This window comes from Sesamum indicum, linkage group LG6 (genome assembly GCF_000512975.1).
Source record: "Sesamum indicum cultivar Zhongzhi No. 13 linkage group LG6, S_indicum_v1.0, whole genome shotgun sequence".
NCBI classification, from domain to species: Eukaryota; Viridiplantae; Streptophyta; class Magnoliopsida; order Lamiales; family Pedaliaceae; genus Sesamum; species Sesamum indicum.
Window position 1 is genome coordinate 17,127,545 of NC_026150.1, and position 25,772 is coordinate 17,153,316.

The window sequence follows — 25,772 nt, forward strand, 5'->3', positions numbered from 1 at the left end:
CATTTTTTTATATTTCTATCAATATTATATGTATATATGTGTATGTATAACTTATAATTTAATTTTATAAATAATTATTTTTTATTTTTTATTTTTTGTTTATATTATATATGTATATATAAACTACAATTATGTCTATAACTTGTATAAATCTGAATCATCAATCTGATTTAAATAGATAGGATCCATTAATTTTATATATAAATATGAATCATTCTAAGCCATTCATTTGCTTAACAAATCTCCACCGTTAATATATATATATAAAATCTAATTGTTCAAATTTAAGGGTATAAATGTCATTTTATAAATAAAATTTAATCAAAATCGCACATAGGGCATGCATATTGCACCTGTCCCATGAGGAGAGTATTTTGCTTCTTTTTTAAGAACACAAGGGGGTAAATTGCTTATTTTTTTAATATAATACAAGGGAATAAATTGCTATTTCCGTAACATAGGAGGGGGGAAATCAGTTTGTCCTTTTTAAAATTATAGGACAAAATTATCGAATTGAATTCGTATAGCACTAAAATTGCAATTTTTGCTTTTTTAAAATGACATATAATTCTTTTATAATTTAATTATCTTTATCATAAATAATTAAAATCATTTTAAATTAAATTTATGTAAGCTTACGATCTACATATCTTGACAGAAAGCGCCAAGGACTGGTGAGCTTGTAACAATTGGGATTGACGCGAAAAACCCTTATTTGGTATTGGGAGTCATCTCAGGTAAATATATATTATATATATATATGATGTATTAATTATGATTTAATTTTATATCATTTTTCCAGTAATTAATATTGTAATCTTACATTATTAATGGAGTCGTTAATTTATTTTTGGGTAATTAATTTCAGCTGATGGTAAAAAGCTAATACATAAAGTTGATTTGAGATTTAAAAGGAGCATCTTGTGCCATGAGATGGGGGTCACCCAAAGGTAGCTATATATGCTTAATTTGGCTATGTAATATATATATATATATTCATGTCATCGTTTAATAATTATTTCAAGGGTTAAATGTAATTTGTCCCTTGTGATATGTAAAATGAGTAAAAAAACTCTTATGAAAAAGAATAACAAATTACCCTTTGTGTTTTGAAAAATGAAGCAAATTACCTATCAAAAGTTTATATAGGAGGATAATTTGCTTTATTTTCTAAATTAAAAGACATGGGATAATCTGCTATTTTTTTTTTTTTTTGCAGTGAATTTTTTACTCATTTTTCATATCACATAGAGTAAATTACATTTTTCCCGTTATTACAGTATCATTGCAACATAATTTTATTTCATCTGCAGGTATAATATTATACCAGATTTTCCCACGATTATAGACTTAAATCGACTGTTAAGGGGAGGCTCGTAAGTGTGTGTGTATATATATCTCTCCCCTTGCCCTGACCTTTGCACCCCCTGCATTAATTAATTTGTGAGTGTCCAATATATTTAAATTACCATACAATATTGTTGATTATGTAGGTTAATAAGATATGAAAAGGAAGAATATGCAAGAATCGGAGTAATGCCTCGTTACGGTGAAGTTGATTCCGTGCGGTGGTTTGAAGTGAAGCCATGTTGCGCATTTCACATCATCAATTGTTACGAGGAAGATGATGAGGTACTTTGAACATATAGTAGATGGATTTTTCTATCATATATATAATAATGATAATATGGGTGGTGAAGTAGGTTGTGGTAATGGGATGTAGAGCTCAAGATTCGATCATTCCAGGGCCTGATTTGGGGAAGGACAAATTGGAGTGGTTCTCAAGAGGATTTAAGAAGGTAGATTCATACGATGATCATAGTAATATGGAAGAAGGGTTTCTTTTTGCTCGTCCTTACGAGTGGAGACTGAATATGAAAACGGGACAAGTGAAAGAGAGGTATCTGGTGGGCCTTCAATTCTCAATGGATTTCCCTATCATAAATCACAATTTTACAGGACTCAAAACTAAGTATGCGTACACTCAACTTGTTCATTCCCATGCTAGTTCTGCTGCAGGTAACAATTTCAATTATCTTCCCTCAAATTATTCATCATCTCATATCTATATATATATATATATATATCTATAAAATATTTTGTTGACAGGCATGGTCAAGTATGGAGGGCTGGCTAAACTATGTTTGCAAGACAACAATGTCCAATTCTTAGAGGTATATATGTATGTACCACGTACATTAACAAAGACGTACATATATTATATGTACGTACCATTGATAATTAATTTTTATACATGCATAGGGAACGCAAAATGGTGAGGGTAGTGGAGAAGAGTATAGAAAGATTGAATACCACATGTTTCCAGAAAATACCTTCTGCACGGGAGCTTCATTCGTGGCCAAACAAGGATCTGTAGACGAAGACGATGGCTGGCTCATCACTTTTGTACACAATGAGGACACCAACACATCCGAGGTATACATAGTTGATGCAAAGAAGATTTCAAGTGAGGCAGTTGCCAAAATTAGATTGCCATGCAGGGTGCCTTATGGATTTCATGGAGCCTACATGCATGCCTCTTAAACATGCTTCCTCAATTATCAACATTGCTTTCAATTTCATATATTTGTTCTTCATTTTCTATGCTGAAGCAGATTGTACAATCTTCTAATTAATTACAACAAAATTAATAAATTAGCTCCTAAAGTGTGAGCTTAATGTAATACTAATCTTATACTATGTTCTCGCTCTAAATACCATGTTAATGGCCTCAAATCCAGCCTTGGACTCACCCCCCTTGGGCCGAGTTGATGAGTGTTGAATCCACCAAAAATATTTTTCTGCTAAAACTTTTGAAAGTAGTGAGTAAGGTCGAATCCACAGAGATTGATTTTTAAATTAATTCCTTTAAATAAAAATAAAAAGAGGATGGGGGATTTGTTCCAAGTCTAAATTCAGAAAATAAAATAAAGAAAAGAAATAAATATGAGAAGAAATATTTCTAATTGAAGACATGATCATGCTTGATTCAACTGTTGATCATAGATACAATGATGACGATCATTCATGAGGTAAATTTGTTATGGTCATTGGTACTACCTATGTAGCACCCCATTTGCTACAAGAGCTATATCTACCCTAAACGTCATAGTTATAGTAATCCCTGTGTTCATATATATACATTTGCACATAATTATCTAATCAATATGCATACGTAATCACAATGTCATAACAAGCGTAATGAACCTACATCATCATATATGCACATCAAACACCACAGGTAGTCCACCACAGTTGATCTCTACGCCCATGTTCTCTTTATACAAACAAAATATGATGTGTACTCTAGCTGACAAGAAGAGAAAACAGCACACTGGCCCGACCTGACTGAGTATAGTGCGTAGACCTATTCTTCAACAGTCAGATACCTCAAAGTCTACTCCTGAAAGAAAATGTCAGCAGAGGGACGAGTCTGCCACTCAGTAAGCAAATAACCAGCCTTATCTATATATGCATGTCAAACACAGTCCAAACAAGATAAACAAGCGACACGAATAGAATACAATCAATTTAATTCCAACATAATCAACTTTATTACACCACATGACTATCTCATAATAAGACAACCAACCAAACTCTATTTTTCCTTATTTGCTTACCAGAAGGTGATATTGTGTTTTTCCCGCCAACTCAATCTCACCGTTACATAAATTCAAGTGAACCCCCTTGACAGCCGGCTCATCAATCTCATTTCGCACATAGCATTTTCTTTTCGCACATAGCATTTTTTTTTTCGCACATAGCACTTTCTTTTCGCACATAGCACTTTCATATCGCCTTATAGGCTTTTCAACACATCAAGGGGTATTCACGCCACAATTATATTCAATTTCCACCACTCCCTCATTTCCACATATCACCATTCTTGTAAGCAACTAGTAACGTAAGACAATATACTAATATATTCTCATTCTCAGACACTCATAACACATCATACAACAAACTTAATATTTCAATGTACATTCTCATTCCATGTACACATTACCGTCATTCAATTCAAATCATCCATCACTCATATACTTCATATAAATCAATGTCAGCACGAACCACAAATTCATATAACAGTAAAACCACAAATACAGAAAGCATATATAGATAATACTAATTATTTACTTATCTCGACCTTACAACGTTTCTTTCTACTCAATCGCTAATTGTCAGTCCTTTCACTTCACCACCGTAGCCTATAATGAGTTATACCATATGCAATTAATATATCGAGAATATCATAATTTCTTTTAAATATAATATTTCTTTTGTACGATTTCCAATAATCCTTTAATACTCCACTTCTATCGAAATATAAATCTTCGTTCTAGTTCTTCTCAATAACTAGACACTATAGGCTCTAGTTCTTCTCAATAACTAGACACTATAGGCTTCATAAAAATATTTATAATTTATCAAGTGATTCATAGAAATTTATTTAACGAAACCCCTTATACATTTATAACTATCATTTTTAATAACACCTTAAATTAAATTATCATTAAAATCTCATTCTTCCTCTTTAATAACATACCATTTATTAAATATAATTTTCAGAATATTTCTATGAATTTTCTATCAATTTCTCGCTATTATACACTTTAATTGAACAATAATACACATAATTGCGTATTTGGTTAACAATTCCGACGGAATTATATAAATTAGCTATAGTAATATTCAATCTAGTAAATTTAATAATCTAATTAATCAACGATCTCATTTTTGTATCCAATTTGATATTTAATTCGACACTATTTTAAATAGCCAAACTCGTAAAATACTCCGATTAAATAGTATTTTAATTACCCAACTATATCATTTTTATAGCAATTGTGATATTTAATACGACACTAATTTAAATAGCCAAACTCGTAAAATACTCCGATTAAATAGTACATCACTTAGTATAAATAATATTTAGTAACTGGACTAATTAATAATATAATTATATAAATTAATAAAATTATAATTATAATTTCATACCTCCGTTTTCTCGTTCGGCCGAAAATTTTTAAAACTATGTAATTGTGCTTGTGTGATTGAACACACAAATATATATATATGGAGAAGTGGGGCGGTGGGTGATGGCCCACCCCCAAAATCTTTACCCTTTCTTTTTCTTTTATTTTTTTTTTCTTTTCTCTTTCTTTCTTTATGTTTTTTTTTATATTTATTAATATATATAATATTATTATTTATTAATTTAATTACACTTTTCTTAAAATACCAATTACGTTCTTCCTAATTTTTTAATTAATATAATTTGCTCTCAAATATTATAACGAGCTCCAATTTAATCCGTTCAAGTTTTATTATATTCCAATTATGGAACATAATTTATTTACTAATTAACCAAGTTTTATAAAAATTACCAATTAATCTCCTAATTATATATTATAATTTTTGGGGCGTCACAACCTAACAACCTCATATTTCCTTACCTTGCCGTTAGTCAAGGAACATCCATTGATTAATTCTCTAATCAATAAACAACTTGAGAATTTCCTCAAAATTTAATTTACCAATAACATTAAGAACTAGAAAAGTCCAATTCTAACTAATACATTTGTACGAGGATTTATTTAAGTAAGATCGTACATTCCCCACAACATAATCAACCACTACGACATGATAAACTATGTCGTGGTACCACTAGTTACTGAACTAAACAAACAATTATAAATTTACAAGTTCAATTGGTTAGACAAAATTTCTAAAAACTATGTAAAATTGCCATTCATATTCCAAAAGTGTATTTTGACCAATTCACTGAAAAAAATTGAATGAAAACCTAATGAAAATTAATAGTGACTGTGACTGTAATTTCCCCTAATTTAAATATAAAACTTTGAATGAAAATATGACGATGAATTTATTAGTTAAAGCACCATGTCGCTTTTTACGAAGGATATTTGTTAGACATTCATAAATTTTATAAAATTATTTATAATTTTTTAAATAAAAATAAAATATTTATAATTATGATAATTTTCAATAATTTTATCGTAATATCCTTTTAAGTTAAATCATAACTTTGTTTTTTTTTAAGATGTTTTTTTTATGTCAGAAGATGTTTTCTATTTTTTTGTTATCCGCAATGATGAAGACAGTTAGTCAATATATTATATACGCTCTTCGCCTCATTGGTATATCATAGTTTTGTTCGGAGTAACCCAGAAAGATGCTCCTTTAAGGGACAAAAGATACTTCAAACTTGTAGTTTTTCACATAGATTAACGTAGTGTAGTCACTGTTAGTCCACAGCCTCATTTTGGTGCAAGTAGTGTTCATAGTTTATTTATACTACTAAGGAAAGGCTGAACAGCTTGTCTGATGACTTATTATATTGGAGAGACAAGAAGAGAGTGATAGAGATGACTACTGCTACCATGTATGCAATTCAAAGCAGCTGCTCCTCATGGAGGGCTTCTTCGTTTTCCCCGAACATCGATGTTCGTTCAAGAGCTTCACTCTTATCTTCCATCAGTTCAAAGGTAATGAAAGGAAACTATTGCTGTTCCATTTTTGAAATACAAGTTCAATGATGAGTTCATTCAGGCTGAGCTTAAAACTTATCCAGAGTGTGATTAAGTTTGTAATATACTACAGCTGTTCTGGAAAGAACTCAATCAAACTACAGTTTTGCATCATGTTCCCAAGACGATCAAGGAGGCTTCAGTGAGATTGCTGGATAGTTTTGTCTATTTGGCATTCGAGTTCCTTGATCAGACGTTGCTCCCATCACAGGTAAGTCATGTTTCATTCAAATGTCGGGGAAGAAAGGAAAAGGGACATGAAAGTTTTGTCCGAATGAAATGGTGAGGACTTGTATGTTTATCCATGTGCAGAGTAATTTTGCTCCAGTGGAAGAGATTGGAGAGGCTGTTCAGGTGACTGCTGGCTCCATTGATGGGAGAATCCCAGATGATTTTCCAGAGGGTGTTTACGTTAGAAATGGTATGTTATTCAGTTTTAGTCTCGGGTGAAAACCTCATCAGAAGATGTACCATCCTACTGTTGGATCATCTAATGGCAGAATATGGAACAAGAATAGTTTCTAATAAAGTAGATAATACAAATGATGTTTAAAGTTATGGGAAATAGAGACAAATGAAGAGTTTTCTTTACTATAAACGCCAAATACTAAATGAGCTCATTCTTGTTTGCTATAGCATAAACTCATTGCAAGATTCTCTCCTTACGCCTCCAAAAATTCCAAGTTGGCTACATTATATGCATATAAGTTTACATTTAGCTTGTCAGGTTTGTTGGCATGCTACGTTCACTTTTCATGTTTTCTTGTTCCTCTATTCGTCTTCTTTTAAATGTGATTCAAACTCCAATCTGGCTCGTTACAGCCTATGAGGCCAGCCGAGAGAACTTACAAGCAAGAATTGAGATAAGGGGTATTTGTTTTTAACTGGACGGCGATAATGAAAAGGTGAAACAGTGTATACAAAATAGGGGAACTATAAAAAAAAAAATAAAGAATTTCACATGCTGACAGGCTTACAATTTGCCTAATATTTATCATCGATGACCTTTTTATTTTAATCGTGGTAAAATGTAGATTGTCATTTTGCCAATGGGATAACTTGAAATTTGGAATCACAAGCATTTCCATACCATGCAAATATATGAAAATGATGTTACCACAAAACATACTGTTCCTCAGATCCATTTTCTTAAAATTAACACGTAAGATGAAGTTAACTTTAGTTGTGGTATAACTGGCAGACCAGTGCATGATATTGGCTTCGTTGCAGGACCTAATCCCCTGTTTGGAGGTTTAAAATCAACCAAGTCTATATTTGGAAAGTCTAGCCACACTTGGATAGAAGGAGAAGGCATGCTTCACGCCTTGTACTTCTCTAAAGACAGTGATGGAAGATGGAAGATTTCCTACAACAACAGACATGTCGAAACAGATACTTTCAAACACGAAAAGGATAGGAAGAAACCAGCATTTCTTCCTGCTATAGAAGGGGATTCTCCAGCTGTCCTGTTAGCTTATGTACTAAATTGGGTAGGCAAATCATGTCATTTGATGTCGTGGAAGTCTTAACTTTTCCCTCTTAATGTAGCTGATTGGTTGTCATTTCTGTTTTGCAGTTAAGATTTGGCTCCGTAAATAAGTATCTGAGCAACACCAGTGTTTTTGAGCACTCTGGAAAGTTCTATTCGGCTGCTGAGAACCACATACCTCAAGAAATTGACATTCTTACATTAGAAACCAGACGGAATTGGGATATAAACGGAGATTGGACAAGGCCGTTTACCAGTCACCCCAAGGTAGTTCCTATTACTAAACATTCATATGCTACTTTTTAACTGTTTGTTTAGTGCTTGAGCACTAACTTTTCAGAGACACAGAAAGCTCCAGGTACAGGAGAGCTCGTGATTATGGGCATTTATCCACAAAAACCTTACTTAGAGCTGGGAATAGTCTCAGGTAAAAGTTCAGGTCATTATCAGAAGCAAAAAAGAGTCGGTTTCCTGATCATTGGACTGTTTCGTTATGCTAATGCCCAAACCTCATAACTTTCTTCAGCTGATGGAAAGAAACTGCTTCATAGAGTGGATCTCAAATTAAACAGATGTTGCCTTTGCCATGAAATAGGGGTTACAAGAAGGTATCTTGTTTATTTGAAATTGTTTTGCTTGTCCGCGGGAGGCTCGAGGCAGAGTGTGGTACACAATTTTGCCTTCAGATTTTGATGCAGGGTCAATTTCTCAGGTACAATGTGATCATGGATTTTCCTCTGACCTTGGACATAAATCGACTCATAAGAGGAGGACCGTGAGTGTTCCTGGCCTTGATTTGTTATACTGTAAATATAGAATGAGCCATGTTGAGTCATCTCCTCACTTATTTTCTGGATGTAGGTTAATAAAATACAATAAGAAAGGATATGCTAGGATCGGAATAATGCCTCGTTATGGAGATGCAGATTCCGTCCACTGGTTTGAAGTGGAACCAAGTTGTACATTTCACATTATCAATTGCTATGAAGAGGATGATGAGGTGATAAGGAACAGAGACTAGGATATATATAGAAATTCTTGATAATGAAGTCTATTACCTTATCCGAATTTCCTGTTTGTTCGTGATGAGTGTACAGGTAATTGTCTTGGCGTGTAGATCTCGCAATTCAATCATACCAGGGCCTGACTTTGGTTGGAACAAATTTGAGTGGTATTCCAAAGGTTTCAAGCAGATAGGTGCACTCGAAGAAATTGATGAAGAATCAGAAGACGAGTCATTCCTTTCGCGTGTGTATGAGTGGAGACTAAATATGCTCACCGGAGAGGTGGCAGAGAAGAATCTCACAGGAGCTGAGTACTCTATGGATTTTCCAATAGCTAATGAAAAATACATTAGCAAGAAAAATAAGTTTGGCTACACACAGGTAGTCGACTCAGACGCGAGCTCCATGTCAGGTAATTACTTCATTTTCTCTAAATATTTCTATATTTGGAGTCATCATAACATGTAATAAGTTGTGAGTTTTGTCTCCAGGCATGGCAAAATATGGAGGGCTTGCAAAGCTTTATTTTGAAGAGATGGAGCTTGAAGAGTTGATAAAGGTTGAATATCACAAGTTTCCAGAGAACACCTTCTGTTCAGGGGCTGCTTTTGTGGCCAAATCTGGGGGTGTTGAAGAGGATGATGGTTGGATCATTACATATGTGCATAATGAAGACAGCAACTTATCTCAAGTAAGTTCTTCTGACAGAATAATCCCGTTCAGTGTTATTCTAGTTCTAATTTCTGAAGAAGTGCTAATGCTCAACATTATTCTTGTAGGTCTATATAGTTGATGCAAAGAATTTCTCACACGAGCCGGTTGCTAAAATTACGCTTCCAAGGAGAGTGCCTTATGGATTTCATGGAGCTTTTATGCCACTACATCCATGACGGTAGCCAACCCTGTGAAGCAATATGATGGGTCAAGAATCATTTTGATCCAACCGTTATGATGCCCTTCGATACACTGTACATAACTTTGTATGTGATATGGAAACCACATTGTAAAATGTATGACTTCTGTTAAAATACAAGTTAATAAAGACAAGTTGTAGTACTTGTGTGTAATAGTATAATGGTGAAAGTTAGTCCAACAGCAAATGCACATTCACTGCAAGGCCACGGCCAAACATCTTAAGGATCTTTGTGAAATAAACATCAAAACTGTAAAATTTTGGTTGACAGAAAATCTTCTAACGAGAGTACACAAAGTTTGGTTGAAAAGATGTCAATTGTCCTCAACAAGTAGAATTATCTTATTACAGAGAGCAATAGCTGCAGCTGTCCTTGTTTGTCTGTATGCAATATTCTATGGGGAATCCAATTTTTAATATTGGATTTTAATAATGAATAGTCAATGAAGAACCTACCCGGAAGCCGTGGCATGCCGTATAATAAGACTTTGATGTCTGTGGACAAAAGGGCTTATATTTTTCTACAAATTATCATTTCCCCACTTGAAAGTTACACTTTGGCTCCATGTTTCAAGCAGATTTTGAGTAAGCAGCAGTTGAAGATGCTCCTTGAAATAAATTAAGTTCTGATTTAGGATAGACAGAAAGATCCAATGAGAAAACCAAAGAATCAAACGCACGATGAGGACTAAGTTTGACTGAAACATATTTTCAGCCCAGGATCAAGAAATAGTTTGAGATAAGAAGCAGATGCCTGCAATTAGTTCTGTACAGCAAGCATAAGAAGCCCAGAAAATTCCCATACAAAGTTAAAGAAAAATAAATTGCTATCGGAATACCTCGATGAGTATATTGAAGGAGGTGATATCTGTTCTCTGCTTGTTCATATGTGTCAAAGCTCAACCACCATCCAGTCAGGGTGATATCGATCCACTTCATCCAAGCATGGCAGTTGTGCTGGTTGTTCTGTCAATTATGTTCTGCATAACTTTTCTCATTGTGGCTTATGCAAAGTTCTGTCAAAGACTTGAACCATATCATGCAAATGAAGTTCAAGAACCTGGTGGGATTGTCAGATCAGGATCTCGATTTTCTGGTATTGACAGAACGGTAATTGAGTCGCTTCCATTTTTCCGGTTTTCTTCACTGAGAGGATCAAAAGAAGGGCTGGAATGTGCAGTATGCTTGTCAAGGTTTGAGGATGCTGAAATCCTTCGTTTGCTGCCAAGGTGCCGCCACGCATTCCACATGAATTGCATCGATAAGTGGCTTGAAAACCATTCTAGCTGCCCACTCTGCAGGTACAAGTTTGATGTGGGAGACCTCAAAAGCTTGACATATACGAATAGCTTCAGAAATCCACAAACCTCGGTAGAGGAGCCTAATCTTGAGTTCTTCATCCAAAGAGAACCGAATCAAGAACGATCTTCAAGATTTAATATGGCAAACACCTTCCAGAAACTAGGAAGAGGGAAAAGAGAAGAGCCCTTGATTCAAGAATTTAGGAATGAGAACAGTGACAGGAAACTTGTGCATCATTTTAAGCACAGGATAATTGTCTCTGATGTCATCCATAAAAGCCGCTGGAGTGATGTGAATTCGTCAGACCTGATGTCTTTGAACTCTGAGATGCTGAATGTCATTTCGAGCAAAAGATTTTCCGCATTGGAGTACAGTAGTGGGAGGTTCACCAATGAACTTTCAGCAAAAGAACAAATCTTGAAGATCAAAGAAGATATGGAGAGGAAAAGATTGTATGAGGTCAAGGTCGGTAGAATTGAACATAGTTCAGCCACAACTTCTAGCTGCCCTAATGATTCAGACATTGATTTAGACCAAAGTACGATAGCTAGAACATTGGATCCGGCTCAGAAAAGATCGATGTCTGAAATTACAAACATTTCAAGATTCACAGAAAATGCAAGAAGCAGATTATCAACTCCAGCAAATATGGGTAAAGATGATTATGTTAGAAGGGTGTGGTTGCGTATTGCAAGGAGAACAATTCAGTGGTTTTCAGGTCGTGAAGCAAGTCATGAGGCTAGGAAACAGGCATTAATTGTCTGAATTCTGCATCTTTTGTTTCTGTAAACATGAAGTTCTACAAACAACAGGCTGTACTTACTCCATTAAACTAGCTTCATTCTATCAAGTTTCCGAAGGACATCTCTGGTAATTCTGTTAAATGGCCTCTGAATCTGATTTGCACAACTTTTTGAAATTCCCCTTTCAAGTTTATCTTCAGTTAAAGGGTCAAAATTCTGAAACTTTCTAGTAATGAAAGAAGAAAAGCCAGATTACGTTTCTTGCTGCAGTGTGACAGGCAACCTTCACAAGCTTGAATCTCACAGATACAATTTCAGAAAAAGAAGAATCAACAGAAATCTGTGTCACATTATATCTGAGAACTTCTAGACTAAAAGCAGCTAAAACCTATGGTTTCAACATTATATTTGACTCATCATCTGCTTTCTTCCTGTAGGAGTTTCTTTCTTAATTGGTTGCGCAACGATCTGCATTTCTCTGTCGGCCTGATATCTCCACAATGTTAGCTCAAATTTCCACTATGTAAATCCTCAGTTACCTAGACCTACATAACTTGTGGCACGAGGTGGGAACCACAACTAGCTCATTCATTAACTTTTCTCTTATTTCATATCCTAGTACAAGTGGTAACCATGATCCGAGCTATCCACATCTGAGTTACTGCTGGTCTCCTGCTTGATTTTCATTTTCAATTCCTCAACACGGCTGACACTACTATGTGGGCTGTCATCTTTGATCTTTTTCTGTCTAACTTTCCTCCACTTGTGCTTGTTATACCAATGCCTAGTCAACATAAAACCAAGCCCGAAAAACACAAAGATTGTGCATCCTCCTCCAAATACTACTAGTTCCACCGTTACCCAACTTGTGCCCTTCTTTTCCGGCATGATTGTCCAAATGGCAGCTATATAAGCTGCAGTCATAAACAGTGTGGATAGCCACATCACTTTGTGCGTTGCTGTCAGTAGATTCATCATAGTTTTCCGTGTGAAAGGGATGATGCTCACCAGAACATTGACAACACCAATGGAAAGGAACAAGGCCACAATGTTGCAGACCAAGAACACCTTAAAAGCAGCACGGTCTCCCCGTAATGCTTTCCCTGTTTCTTGGCTGAATCCACCTGGAGGATTAATGCCTGCAGTAAAGGTCACCGTTGCAACCAGGACTGCGACAATGGTTACAGTTTTCCTTGCATTTCGCAACCCCTCATTCTGGAGTTCCAGCTTCTTTGCTCTGTGCCGGTTTTGCCTGTGATGACGGTGGCTTGGGGAGCAATGTTCAGAAGTTCTATTAGACCGAGACATTGATTTTCTTTGAATGTTTTCACTTAACATTCGGGACGTGGATACAGCCACTTGTTGGATGTGCGTCGATCCAGGAGATATTTGATCACATCTCTTAGCTCCTGCTTCCAATAGTGCTGGTGCAATAGCAAGAGCACCAGAGTTGCTTGCATCAGTTTCAACCACATCTAGAGCTGTGTATCCCTTTCTATTCAAAGAATTTACGTCAATTCCAATTTTAAGTATATATGTAACCATCTGAAAAGGAGAATTTAAGCAAGAAAAGGTTAGCTTTGAGGCATAAACCTAGGAAATTAACAGGCAAAGATCAACTGAGCAAATTAATAAGACTCACAGCAGTAAGTTTTGATGCAGTAGCCAAGTGCAGGATAGTGTTTCCATCATTATCTTGCATGTTCAGAAGTTTACTGGTGTTGATTGACTCAGTTAAGTACCTAACCACATCATACTGATTGTTCTTAACCGCGAGATGCAGAATTGTTTCCCCATTGTACGTTGTCGCCTCAGCAGAATCAAGACTGGCAAAAAGAATCTCATCGAGGATGTTGATTCGCCCTTTTATCGCAGCATAATGGAGCGGTATACGGCCTTCACCATCAGGTATCAAGCAGAGATCAGAATCCAACTTCATAAGTTCTCTTGTTATCTCTAATTGACCCTTGCTGCATGCTAGATGCAGAGGTGTGCAACCGTAGACATTCCTTTTCCAGGCGAAGTCGGCCCGTGCTTTCAGTATTTCCTTCACTATTTCTGCACAACATTGCTAGTAACATTATCGGAAAAAATAGTATGTGTTTATCTAAATTTTCTCATAGAATACAGCGTTTTGGAAACATGCAATAATGGGACATGCCGACATAGAGTTGATTACAACATGCAACTCTTTTCTTCGTTTCTTAATCAAGACCATCAATAACTAGGGCCTACATGCCGACAAGAATTGACTCCATTTCCTGTCTACCCTGCATGATCGTAAAGGGTATATTCATGTGAGAACTACTACTTTAAGCTCAAAACAACTGAATTCAACAGTGGAAAAACAAACGTAAATCTCTTCATCAAATTAAGCACAAAACTCCAAACTACATACTACGCCTATACATATATTTACCTGTATTGCCAGATGAAGCTGCAATATGAAGTGAAGTGTTTTCCATGTCCAATTCAAGCATCAGATATATTTACCTGTATAGCCAGATGAAGCTGCAACATGAAGTGAAGTGTTTTCCATGTCCAATTCAAGCATCAGCAATCTCGGAAAATTCAGCAACTCCTTAACCACGTCGGTCCTCCCCTTCTCACAGGCCGCAAATAGAACACTCTCCTCCCGACAGTTCACCTTATAAGCAACCGACGGGTCGGTTTCCAGCAACAATCTCACAATTTCCAGGTGCCCTTCTCTGCATGCTTCGTGCAAAGGCGTCTCCAGGTAAGCATTTTCCAGGGATACCATCTCAGGCCACTTCTCCACGATCTCCTTCGTTAATTCCAGGTGCCCAAATCTTGCAGCTACATGCAGTACTGTGTTGAGAGATCCAGTGACTCTCTGCCTGATGATACTGTCATCTTGCTCGACGAGTTTCCACAGGGCTTCAACGTCGCCACTGGTGACGGATTCTTGGAGCCGACGATCCATGATTGATGATGCAGCTACCCGTGTGAAGGGAATTCTCCGTGGCTTTTATGGCCAGATTAGTTGTGTATATTTCAAGCTGTGATGGTGTTTATATGTGAACGCTAGTGTGCATGATTTTCCACAAGGGATGAAACAACCAGGAAAGTTCCAAGAGAAAGCCATAAATCTCATAAACCCGAAAAGTAAGTACGTAGGTTTGTAAAGACTACATTTCAAAGTTGTAAAGATAGCATTGAATTTCTCCGACAATTTTATAGTGTGAAAATGAAAATTCTTAGTCACATCAATTTTAGTCCAATCTAATTCATTAATTACATTGTAATTATAAATTTAAAACACGCTTTTAGTCCAATCTGATCCATTAATTACATTGTAATTATAAATTTAAAACACACTTTGTACTCAAATATATTACACATGACATAAAACATTCGAACTCGAATTTAAATGGCTGAAATTTCCGAAATGATGTGGTGTCCTTTTTATGAATGCGTGCTACAATCAAACTCAGTTTCATTCTTTTTTATAGGGGAGAAAAATACATCTGGTTAATGAAAAATTTAAAGCAAGTTTGGCTTTTTATGTGATTAGTTTCAATATCAATTAACAAGTGGACTGGTCCCGCGTGCAATATGGACCTTTGAGTACTTATAATAAACATATCATACTTTCCCAATTTCAAAGTTATAGATTTTTTGCTCATCATTCCACCACCAACACTCAATTTAGCATTATAATAATTAATTCAAAAATATTCATGTGCATATATATATATATATATATATATATGATGAACATCTAGAGCATGATTATTGATGAAGAGTAGTCTTACGACAATTTCTACCCAATTTCCTACTCCTCCATTTCTATCCAAAAATCAAGAAATATAGAATTATGTACGTACGTACTACGTACTAAGAAGACAAAAATTAAGAAAACGATGTAAGGTTCAAGTGTAATTATTAAAATCCGAAACCCATAAAGTCTTCTCGAAATTTCTATTAAGAATTTATATATGAGTCATGACATGAGGCCTGACGAACTTGTGTTGGTCGTCATGGTTCACGACCTAATTCATTTTTGATTTAACCACATTTTTATCATTATTAATTTCTACAAATTTGGAACTTAGTGTATTACGGGAAAATTATTATTTAAATTAATCGCATAATATAAGTAATATATTTGCACATGTATTATATGATTGATCATTTTTATTGAATTATACATTAATTATAAGATAAATATATTATACTTGACATATCATTGATACAAACTTAATCAAATTCGGCGTATGTTGGAATTTTGGCTATGGGGTGAGAAAAGGGCCGAGCACGTACCGCCAGCTCAGCTGCACTTTCTTGTAATTACTTATTATTATGTTTTGATTAATGAGGTCTAATAAACTAATATTTTAAAGTCCGCACAATTCACATGCACCATTTCAACTTCACATTTTCGTACATACAAATTTACTTTATTACTATTACCTTGAGAAAAATAAAGAAATAAACAATAATAATAAATTAAAACTAAAAAATAAACTAAATTATTCAATATTTGATTGAAGTCGATATTTGAACTCACTTTATCAAATTTATAAAATTAAATGTGAATAATATTTTGAACTCAATTTAAACTTGATTTGATTATTTTATTAGTACAAAAATAATAAAGTATATTTAAAATTATTAAATTATTAGAGCCCAACTCGCATTTGATAATCAATGTAAACTCAAATGTATTTTTTAAAATTTAATAATAATTTAAATAAATTTGAATAATGATGTGTTTGATTCAATTCGACTTGGAACGGTCTCTTTCTGCCAAACATCAGCTCTATGGTGGGCCTTAAGACTTTTCTCCCATCCATTTGTAAAGTAATTTGGGCCTGTAAGCTTATGGGCTTAGATTCAGCAAATACCCGAACGAAACCCAGATCCAGTAGCTCCAACTCATTTGCCCTGTTTTTTCAATCAGAAAAAACAATATGACCGGAAATTTCTAAATATGAGAAACATATATTGATTAGGTCAGATTACCAGAAAAATATAGATTTATTCTCCTACACACTAAATTACTACGACTTAAATATTATAATAAATAAATACTAATTATTATGTAAGGTCAAATAAAATGGACGATTTTATTATGATTAAAATATTTGCCATAATTCTAACCTGCAAAAATATTTTTGCCTTATTTCAGAAAGAACCATTAATAATCATTGTTCAATTATTGTTAATTATTATTCATCATAATTTTTAAATTAGAATTATAATAATTAATTATTGTAAAAATCATATTTATTTGAGTGGTGCAGTTAGAAAACTAAAGCACTATTGTAACCTATATATAATTTCAAAATCATCACCATGGAGCGTGCCAGGATAAACCGATACACAATATCTTTGGCAGCTATACAAGTTCCTGATTCGATAAAAAAATCGTGGAAGTTAGGATAACGAGTCCAATTGGTTCGGGACGACATTTGGCAAAACCTCCAAGTGTACTGGGACACCGACGAGTTCAAGGCAAAATCAGCAAGAATAAGACTAATTTGGTGGCCAACTCTGTAGCTACTAGCATTGTCTACGGTGGTGAGTCCTCCTAATTGGCATGCATAAAAGAAAACTCGTAAGTAAATTTTAAAGTTTACATTTTTAATTATTTTTATTAATGTTGTAAATTGATAAAATTTCTTACTTATTCAAATATCTGCACAGGAGGCCCAACCCTGTCGTCCGCCTCACAGTGTGGAGGTATTCGCTGACTACTATAAAAAGAAAACGGACGACACCTGAAGCAGAAAAGCGAGCTGAGGAGGTCATGGTAAGTTTTTTAATATTTCTTTTATAAATTAGTTATTAATAATAAATTTTGATTAGTTATTACTATATTTTATTATTTATTGACTAATAAATTTTATTTAATTATTTTCAGAAAACTTATCAGAAATTACTTGAGGAGCGTGCCTCTCAGCCCACGCCAGGGGAGGCGGCCTCAATAGTGCCTCAGTAGTTCAAGAGGACCAATTGTGGGCTGAGGCTGCCGTCGGGAGAAAGCGGGGCCAAATCTTTGGCACAAATGCATTGATGTCAAATGCCGCCTAACCATGAACAACAACTGCCCGACCATCTTCATCCACTGTTGTTCCGTCGCTGACTAATACCAAACTTGACAAATAATATTGGTCTTGAGTGCATTGTGCGTCAAAATAGGGATGCCACAGATATTCCCGAAGTGAAGCCTACGACTGACGCCCCTATCAAGGGAGCAACGTAGTTGGCCATTGAGGGTGCTACAGAACCTGAGCTTTCCGACCAGCCAAAAGCATTAGATTAGAATTAAAAAGATTTATTAAAAAATATTATATAAAACATAGCAAATATTTGAGACGAATTTTGGGATGAAAACTGTCGGAAATATTTGGGATGAATTTTGGGACGATAGTCATCGCAAATTACGTTTGAATAATTTGGAACAAAAATTGTGATCAATTCGGTCCCGAATTCCATCCCAAATTCATTGCAATTTTAAAATAATTTGGGACGACTTTCCCACGATATTTCCAACAATAAAAGATACATCACAATTTTTTCGATTAATTTACCAGCAAATTGATGGCAATATATAAAATCTCCTAAAAAAAAAGTTCATTGAAATTTTTTTATTTTTTATCCTAACATCCGTCCCAAAAATCGTCCAAGAAAATACTAATTTTTTGTCCCATAGATGAATTTTTCAATGACATTAACAAACCATCACAAATATCTCGATGGATATTCATTTTGTCGGAAATATCATCAGAAGTACTTTTTGAAGTACCTTTTCCACACGATTTTTTATTTCAAAAATCATCGAAAACCTTATTAAAAACGAAATTTCATCGAAAATTCGGTCTCTAAAAGGGGCTTCTATTTTTTTGATAGCGAGAGAGTTGGGTATAAGTGTCTACCAACACTGGAAAGTAATTAATATTGGCAATGGGGACTTATATCTGCACTGAATTTTGAGTGGTCCCATATAAATTAAGTGTACACTAAATATTGTAGCTAACTTATAATAATGACGCATATATGCACCTCATCTCCTCATAGCTTTTATATGTCAATATAAATTTTTGGCAGCTCACACCCTAATACTTTAAATATAATTAATTAAGTAGGAAATAATTAGTGTGGTGATCAGTAATTACTAATTAATTGCATATTTTCATATTAATTGATGAATGAATTAGTAATGGTATATATATGGCTAGTTGAAGTTACTACGTGCAACATTTATTCATTTATTGCTAGCTAACTAATAATCCAGCCACCAAATTAAATTACCTTTCTGTTTCTAATTTAATTGCTTTCCTCCTCTTGGTGATGAGAACAAGACCACTCACCAATCATGAGGGCAAAATTGTAATTCTAATCTCGTAAATATAAGAAAATAGTAATTTTAGTTCTGTACCAGTCGTTAATTTAGTAATTTTTATCTTGTCATTTTATAAATTTTGCGACTCTGAAGATAAAAATGATTGAAAGTTGAATATGTGACAATCTTGTCATGTTGTTTGCACTTTTCCAGCCATTTTTTTAATGTGTATAAAATATTTTCATAACTATACACATGTAAGTAATTAATGTGAATATATATATATATTAATTTATAATAAAAATTTAATGTATACAATATCATCCCCTAGTGATGCTTAAATAGAAAGAAGAAGAAAAAATGCAATACTTCCACATGTGTATATTAAAAAAAATTATTCAAATTATGTTCGATCGAATTAAATTAATCACAAAGTGTGATTAATCACTTTCTTGAACTCTATAATAATTATATAATAAGTATATTATACTTATTATATAATTGATTCACGTCCGATCAAATCAGGTTTAAATTAGAAATCTCCTATATAACCACTATATGATCTAATTCAAATCAGGTTTAAATTAGAAATCTCCTATATAACCACTATATCATCTAATTCAACCACGGCCACTCTGCTATATATTTCATGTTTCATCTTTCAGTAATGGAACACTATAACAAGAGAACTCTACGCAATTTCATTGAAGAGAATACCAAGACAATGCAATCTCCACCCCGCATCTCCTACAAATCCCTCCCACAAATCTACGATCACCACCACGACAATGTCCTCTACAGCCCCTCAAGATCCTCCACCAACAGCCTCCCCCGCCCTCCTCTACCACTGCATTGCCTCTCTCCACCGCCAGGATGGCACCATTTTCTCCATCGCCGCCGCTAAAGGCTTGGTCTTCACCGGCTCCGAGAGCTCCCGCATTCGTGCCTGGCGGCAGCCTGACTGCACTGAGAGGGGTTATTTCAAGGCCACTTGTGGCGAAGTCCGTACAATCTTGGCTCACGGGAGCACCCTTTTCACTTCTCATAAAGACTGTAAAGTTCGTATCTGGAACATAACCGCCGCCACGGAGAATTTTCAGGCGAAGAAGATCACCACTTTGCCCAAAAACAGGTCGATTTTCATGTTCCCTAGAACGACTAGCGCTAAACATAGAGATTGCATTTCTTGCATGGCGTATAACCATGCGGAAGGGCTGTTATACACAGGATCGTGGGATCGAACAGTTAGAGTGTGGAGGGTCTCTGACAATCGATGCGTCGACACGTTTACGGCCCACGAGGATAACATAAACGCCGTGGTGGTGAACCAGGACGACGGATGTGTCTTCACGTGCTCCTCAGACGGCTCCGTGAAAATCTGGAGGAGGGTATACGGGCAGAGCTCGCACACACTGACAATGACGCTCAAATTCCAGCCGTCGCCGGTGAACGCATTGGCCTTAAGCTCATCAACGAACTCATGCTTCCTCTACTCGGGTTCTTCGGATGGATTCATCAATTTCTGGGAGAAGGAAAAAATGTCTGGAAGATTCAATCATGGAGGGTTCTTACAGGGGCACAGATTCGCAGTTCTTTGTCTCGTTGCGATAGAGAAACTGGTGTTCAGCGGATCAGAGGACACGACGATCAGGGTGTGGAGAAGAGAGGAAGGGAGCTGTTTCCATGAGTGCTTGGCGGTGTTGGATGCTCACAGGGGGCCTGTCAAGTGCTTGGCTGCTTCCCTGGAGATCGAAAAAGTAGTTGTAATGGGGTTCTTGGTTTACAGCGCTGGATTGGATCAGACATTTAAGGTGTGGAGGATTAAGATTTTGCCGGAAGAGAAGGAGTGCACGCAGGGCGCCATGGAACCTATAGATACAACGGTGAAGATTACGGAGTATGAAACCAGCCCTGTGTTGTCTCCTTCATGGGTGGAGAAGAAGTTGCAAGGTGATAATCCTTTTCATTAACTAATCAATTAGTCCCACACCTTTAGTATAATTATAAGGATTAATAGGGTTCAAATTCCGAGCTGGAACCAATACTATTTCCAATTGAATTTTCTATTTCAAATCTTTTATTTTATTTAACATATATATGTCACCTGTATAAGAATCGTGATGTCATGTGTTTTATTTAAAGAAAATAAACATTTATGTACATGACGTGTATATGTTAAATAAATTAAAAAATACAATAAAATTTGATATAGAGAATTCAATTCGATGACAAATATTGTAACTCGAATCAAATTCAGCCATACTGAAACCAATTAAATGATTAGTATTTTATTATATTTATGTGTATGAGTACATTCAAATTTGATTTGGTATATAAATAACACTTGTTGAGTTAATATTTGAAAAGAGGAAACTTGATTTCTGTCCTTTTTTTTAACAAATTAATCACAATTATATTATAAAATTCAATATTACCAACTCTGTTAATCAACATATATATCAATTATCACCATTAGCAACTATCATTAATTATCACCATTGTAGTAGATAACCAACTGTTATTAAAATAAACTAACTTGCTTATATATACATAACTAGAATTTCACTACAAAAAAAATTAATTTTTTATTATATTATAAATGACCACAACTTAAAAACTATAATAAATTTATACTACTAACCACGACTAAATAAAATTAATATGAAAACTTAACATTTTAACATAATTAATTAATATTTGTCATGACTTTTAGATATGAACAAAGCATTTATCAGAATTTTAATTATTATAAATATTAATCCTAGTTAATTTTTTTTATCACGATGTTTTTTCTTATTTTTTTTATCATAAAAAATTATATTTCTTTTAGCGTTTAAACTCATAATATTCCATGACATCATAATGATCAACTGGTGCAACTAAATTAGACGGAATTGGAAGCCATATTCCATTGATTGAAAGTATAGACAAAATTTGACAGAACAAAATCATGGATAATAGACATATACTAATACTAAAAAACAATGACTATTTACTATATAATTTTATCAATTAAGAATTAAAAATTGTGCCATGGTTAAGAACCATAATAAAAATATTTGTCATGATTTTCAGTCATGACAAATATTTTAGCCACACTCGCAGATACAACGGTCAACAACCATACATAACCGTGGTTAATGATTATTTGCTATGATTTTTTAATTTTTCATCATAACAATTAACCATAATTAAATATTATATCTTTTGTAGTGTAGTCTGGTTTACATCATATGTCACACATCAAAGTGGGGTGCATTCAGACCGAACCTACACTGCATTTATGATATGACGCGCATCCCATATGCATAGATCATAATTAGAGATGAAGTATGTAAGAGAAGGAGGGGTGTGCTATAATAATAATAATAATAATAATAATAATAATATTATTGTTATTATTATTGGTGATCATAATTGAAGTAGGTGGGCAGGGGTCGTGGAGCTACCTATCTACCAAATGCTGAAATTAATTAAAGATTGGTATTACTTATTAGTGCTCCAACAACATCACATTCATCACACTAACACTAACATGCCCACAACCAATTAAAAGCGCCGCCTAACAAACAGTTGTATTGTCCTTCTTCAAATTAATGAACATATGTACACGATGTGTATGTAAGTCGCTTTTATGGTATTGCTACCTACGTACTCACATCCTCCATTCATATAATGTATTAATTTCAACACCTCGCACCCCATCTACTCAATTTTCTACCATCAATTTTATTAAATGGGGTTTTAATCTTTTTATTAATTTTCCTACCCACTCTACCTTCGATCATCATGCAGAATTAATTGCCCCAAGGACAACACTGTACATCTATATTAATGTTAAAGAAAACAAAAAAAGAACCCTCCTCTTTCATAGACGGCCGTTAATGGCTCCGCCATACCAATTTGTTATGCAGGTAAAAACGTCACTCAACAGATGTAATAATTAACTTATTTTTGTTTTAGTTTATATATTTTACTCTTACTTATAATATATTTAAAAACGTGAAAGATGGTTTATTATATGCTCACAAGAAACACACTACAATAGCTAGTCCACTAAAAAGATTCATCTCCAGACAATGGAACGTGGGACCTAACAATAAAGAAGTTCTCGTATATGAACCCAGCTACCCCACCCCCAATCAGCGGCCCAACCCAATAAACCCAATGATCGGTCCAATCTCTGCTCACCAGAGCCGGCCCAAAAGACCTTGCTGGATTCATCGACGCTCCAGAAAATGGGCCACCTGCCATGATATTTGCCCCAACAACAAGCCCAGTTAGGAGTGGGCCCAGCCCATCAAGGTTGCCCTTCTTGGGGTCCACTATTGTCGCATAGACAGTGAAGAGCAGTGAAAATGTCAACACAATCTCCATTATTACTCCTTGTGCGTATCCCACTGTACTTGCCAGTGAATGTATTGGTGTAGTCTGCAATTTTATTTTATTTTTTAAAGATTGTGATATAATTTTAATTAAAATAGTAAGTAATATATGGATAATAAAAAAAAACTTACCAAACCTCCGGTGACATAGCTGAGCAGAGCACATGCGGCCACAGAAGCAAGCAACTGATCAATCCAATAGAGTATTGACCTGATCACCGTGATGTGACCACCGGCACAAAGGCCGATGGTGACAGCGGGATTGAGGTGGCCGCCGGAGATACGGAAGCCGGCGGAGATCATCACCGCCACCACCAACGCATGTGCCATGGCCACAAAGAACAGCCCCACCAATGCATTTCCATTCAGCTTGTCTGTCCTCCAGTATTATGAATAAACAATTCAATTAATATGATTGAAACAAGAACGTACGTGTGAATTATGTCGGAAAGTACTCACCCGAGGCCATGGCGGCGCCAACACCGGCGAAGACGAAAAGGAAGGTGGAGATGAACTCGACAACAAGGGCTTGGAGGCAGTCCGGCAGGAAGGCCTCCCGGAGGCTGCCCAACGCAATCTTGGCCATCCAAATTAATTGTAGTAAAAGGAGTGATGTTAAGGAAATTAAATTTATTGGTAATTTAGAAATGAGAAAATGTGTGGAATTATTAGTACTTGCAAGCACCAATTAGGGTAGACATATATATATATAGTGTAGATGGATGAGTGGTGGGATTGGTCTCCCCATGCATTTGATTTATAGGGCATATGCACGCATGAATATGAGTTGTTAATTCAGAAAAAAGTGAGATTCCATTGGTCTTGACAAACAAGGAAAAATAATTATTTGATTGTACAAGAATAGAGATCCAATGATATATAGTAGGGTTGTGGGAGATAACATGCAAGAATTATTGAGAAGGTGTAGTTACGAATATGACCATTGATTTATAATGTAATCTTGAGGTTCCTTTGTAGGTGATGTGTAACAAACTAGCAATTGGGTAGGAAATAATAAAATCCCATCTAATTTTATCTGATGGGTTGAAATTATAAGGTCTTTTTGTGATTTTTGAATCAAAAGAATTAATCCTAAAATTTACAAAAAAAAAAAAAAGAAAAACGTAAGAGGTGTTACGATAACCCTCAACGAAAATACACAAATAATCGATTTTATGGATAGTGTAAAGCTCAACAAATCAGTTAAATAAGTAATTAAGTCACTGTGCAAAATATACCAAAATTATATAAATTATGACTATTTATAAGTACTCAATTGTCAATTTTTGGGGCTCCTTAATGCTACGACATCTCATTTAATCAAAGGTTCAAATGTGGGTAATCGGATCAAACAAGCCAAAGAACGACCTGATTGGAGTAAAAAACATAAACCTCGACCTTTTTTCGATATTTTTAGTACATTTAAGGGCAAAAATGGCAATCTACGATTTTCACCCGCATTGGTATTTAAAAATTTAAGTCGTTAATATAATATATGTCAACTCAACTTTTCTTTTTATTTCTGAAAATGCACAGTATTTTGTATTGCAATATCTATAGTTAATAAAAAAACCTATATAAAAGCATAAAAATAACTAGAAAAAATAGTTGAATAATGAAATCAGGGGCTAGCTTTTGATCTTTTTTTATCCACCACAGACTAAAAGCTGAGCTTGAATAATTTGGTGTGTGTAATGAATGTGTTTGTTTGGTGTTTGTCTTCTTCATATGATTTTAATCTTTTGTGTTGTGGTGATGTGAATTTACAGGCATGCAGATTTTGATCATTGGTGCAAAAAGAAGACATCTTTATTTGTATATGCCAATATTATTAATTGTAGCTGTCAAATTGAAAGCAATGGTTTCGTTGACTCAAACTCAGGCTTTGTTTTGTATCTTTCCCATTGGGTTAATTGATGGTATTTAACTATGTTCTTGTTGAATAATACTGAATTCTTGTGGGATATATATCAAGTATTACACTACACACCACCTCCACCTAGAGTCGTATGTTGACTTAAATTTATTGTGATTATTTAAGGGATAATTACACTCCCATTTTCTTGGAGTTTTCTGTAA

The 25,772-nt window shown here is 34.8% G+C and overlaps 6 protein-coding genes across 7 annotated transcripts in view; 4 read left to right on the plus strand and 2 right to left on the minus strand.

Moving 5' to 3' along the window:
- The window catches only part of LOC105164747 (carotenoid 9,10(9',10')-cleavage dioxygenase 1-like), a 4,785-nt gene extending 2,101 nt beyond the window's left edge, over positions 1-2,684 (plus strand). The window contains exons 5-11 of one of the 2 annotated variants that reach the window (XM_011083496.2): positions 659-737; positions 869-950; positions 1,314-1,376; positions 1,494-1,632; positions 1,704-2,019; positions 2,110-2,174; positions 2,263-2,684. In XM_011083496.2, coding sequence (XP_011081798.1) covers positions 659-737; positions 869-950; positions 1,314-1,376; positions 1,494-1,632; positions 1,704-2,019; positions 2,110-2,174; positions 2,263-2,544 — 1,026 coding nt within the window. In that variant the 3' untranslated portion in view covers positions 2,545-2,684. The remainder of the gene's footprint in view (positions 1-658; positions 738-868; positions 951-1,313; positions 1,377-1,493; positions 1,633-1,703; positions 2,020-2,109; positions 2,175-2,262) is intronic. The other variant, XM_020694521.1, reaches the window with a different exon arrangement.
- Positions 6,287-10,139, plus strand: LOC105165060 (carotenoid 9,10(9',10')-cleavage dioxygenase 1-like). The gene is made up of 12 exons (XM_011083936.2): positions 6,287-6,506; positions 6,622-6,759; positions 6,861-6,969; positions 7,779-8,038; positions 8,125-8,304; positions 8,386-8,464; positions 8,564-8,645; positions 8,750-8,812; positions 8,899-9,037; positions 9,135-9,453; positions 9,533-9,732; positions 9,821-10,139. The coding sequence occupies exons 1-12, from the start codon at positions 6,387-6,389 to the stop codon at positions 9,929-9,931; spliced, it is 1,800 nt and encodes a 599-aa protein (XP_011082238.1). The 5' UTR covers positions 6,287-6,386; the 3' UTR covers positions 9,932-10,139.
- LOC105164748 (E3 ubiquitin-protein ligase ATL42-like) lies at positions 10,490-12,115 on the plus strand. Its single transcript, XM_011083497.2, has one exon. It carries the CDS (start codon positions 10,798-10,800, stop codon positions 12,019-12,021), a length of 1,224 nt encoding a protein of 407 aa, XP_011081799.1. The 5' UTR covers positions 10,490-10,797; the 3' UTR covers positions 12,022-12,115.
- On the minus strand, positions 12,270-15,169 carry LOC105165062 (ankyrin repeat-containing protein At5g02620-like). Its single transcript, XM_020694655.1, has 3 exons — positions 14,493-15,169; positions 13,642-14,057; positions 12,270-13,544 (listed from the first exon to the last, which is right to left on the minus strand). Exons 1-3 carry the CDS (start codon positions 14,941-14,943, stop codon positions 12,615-12,617), a joined length of 1,797 nt encoding a protein of 598 aa, XP_020550314.1. The 5' UTR covers positions 14,944-15,169; the 3' UTR covers positions 12,270-12,614.
- On the plus strand, positions 19,888-21,409 carry LOC105164749 (protein JINGUBANG). The gene has a single exon (XM_011083498.2). The coding sequence runs from the start codon at positions 20,097-20,099 to the stop codon at positions 21,276-21,278; it is 1,182 nt and encodes a 393-aa protein (XP_011081800.1). The 5' UTR covers positions 19,888-20,096; the 3' UTR covers positions 21,279-21,409.
- On the minus strand, positions 23,300-24,447 carry LOC105164750 (aquaporin TIP4-1). The gene is made up of 3 exons (XM_011083499.2): positions 24,153-24,447; positions 23,826-24,067; positions 23,300-23,739 (listed from the first exon to the last, which is right to left on the minus strand). The coding sequence occupies exons 1-3, from the start codon at positions 24,277-24,279 to the stop codon at positions 23,365-23,367; spliced, it is 744 nt and encodes a 247-aa protein (XP_011081801.1). The 5' UTR covers positions 24,280-24,447; the 3' UTR covers positions 23,300-23,364.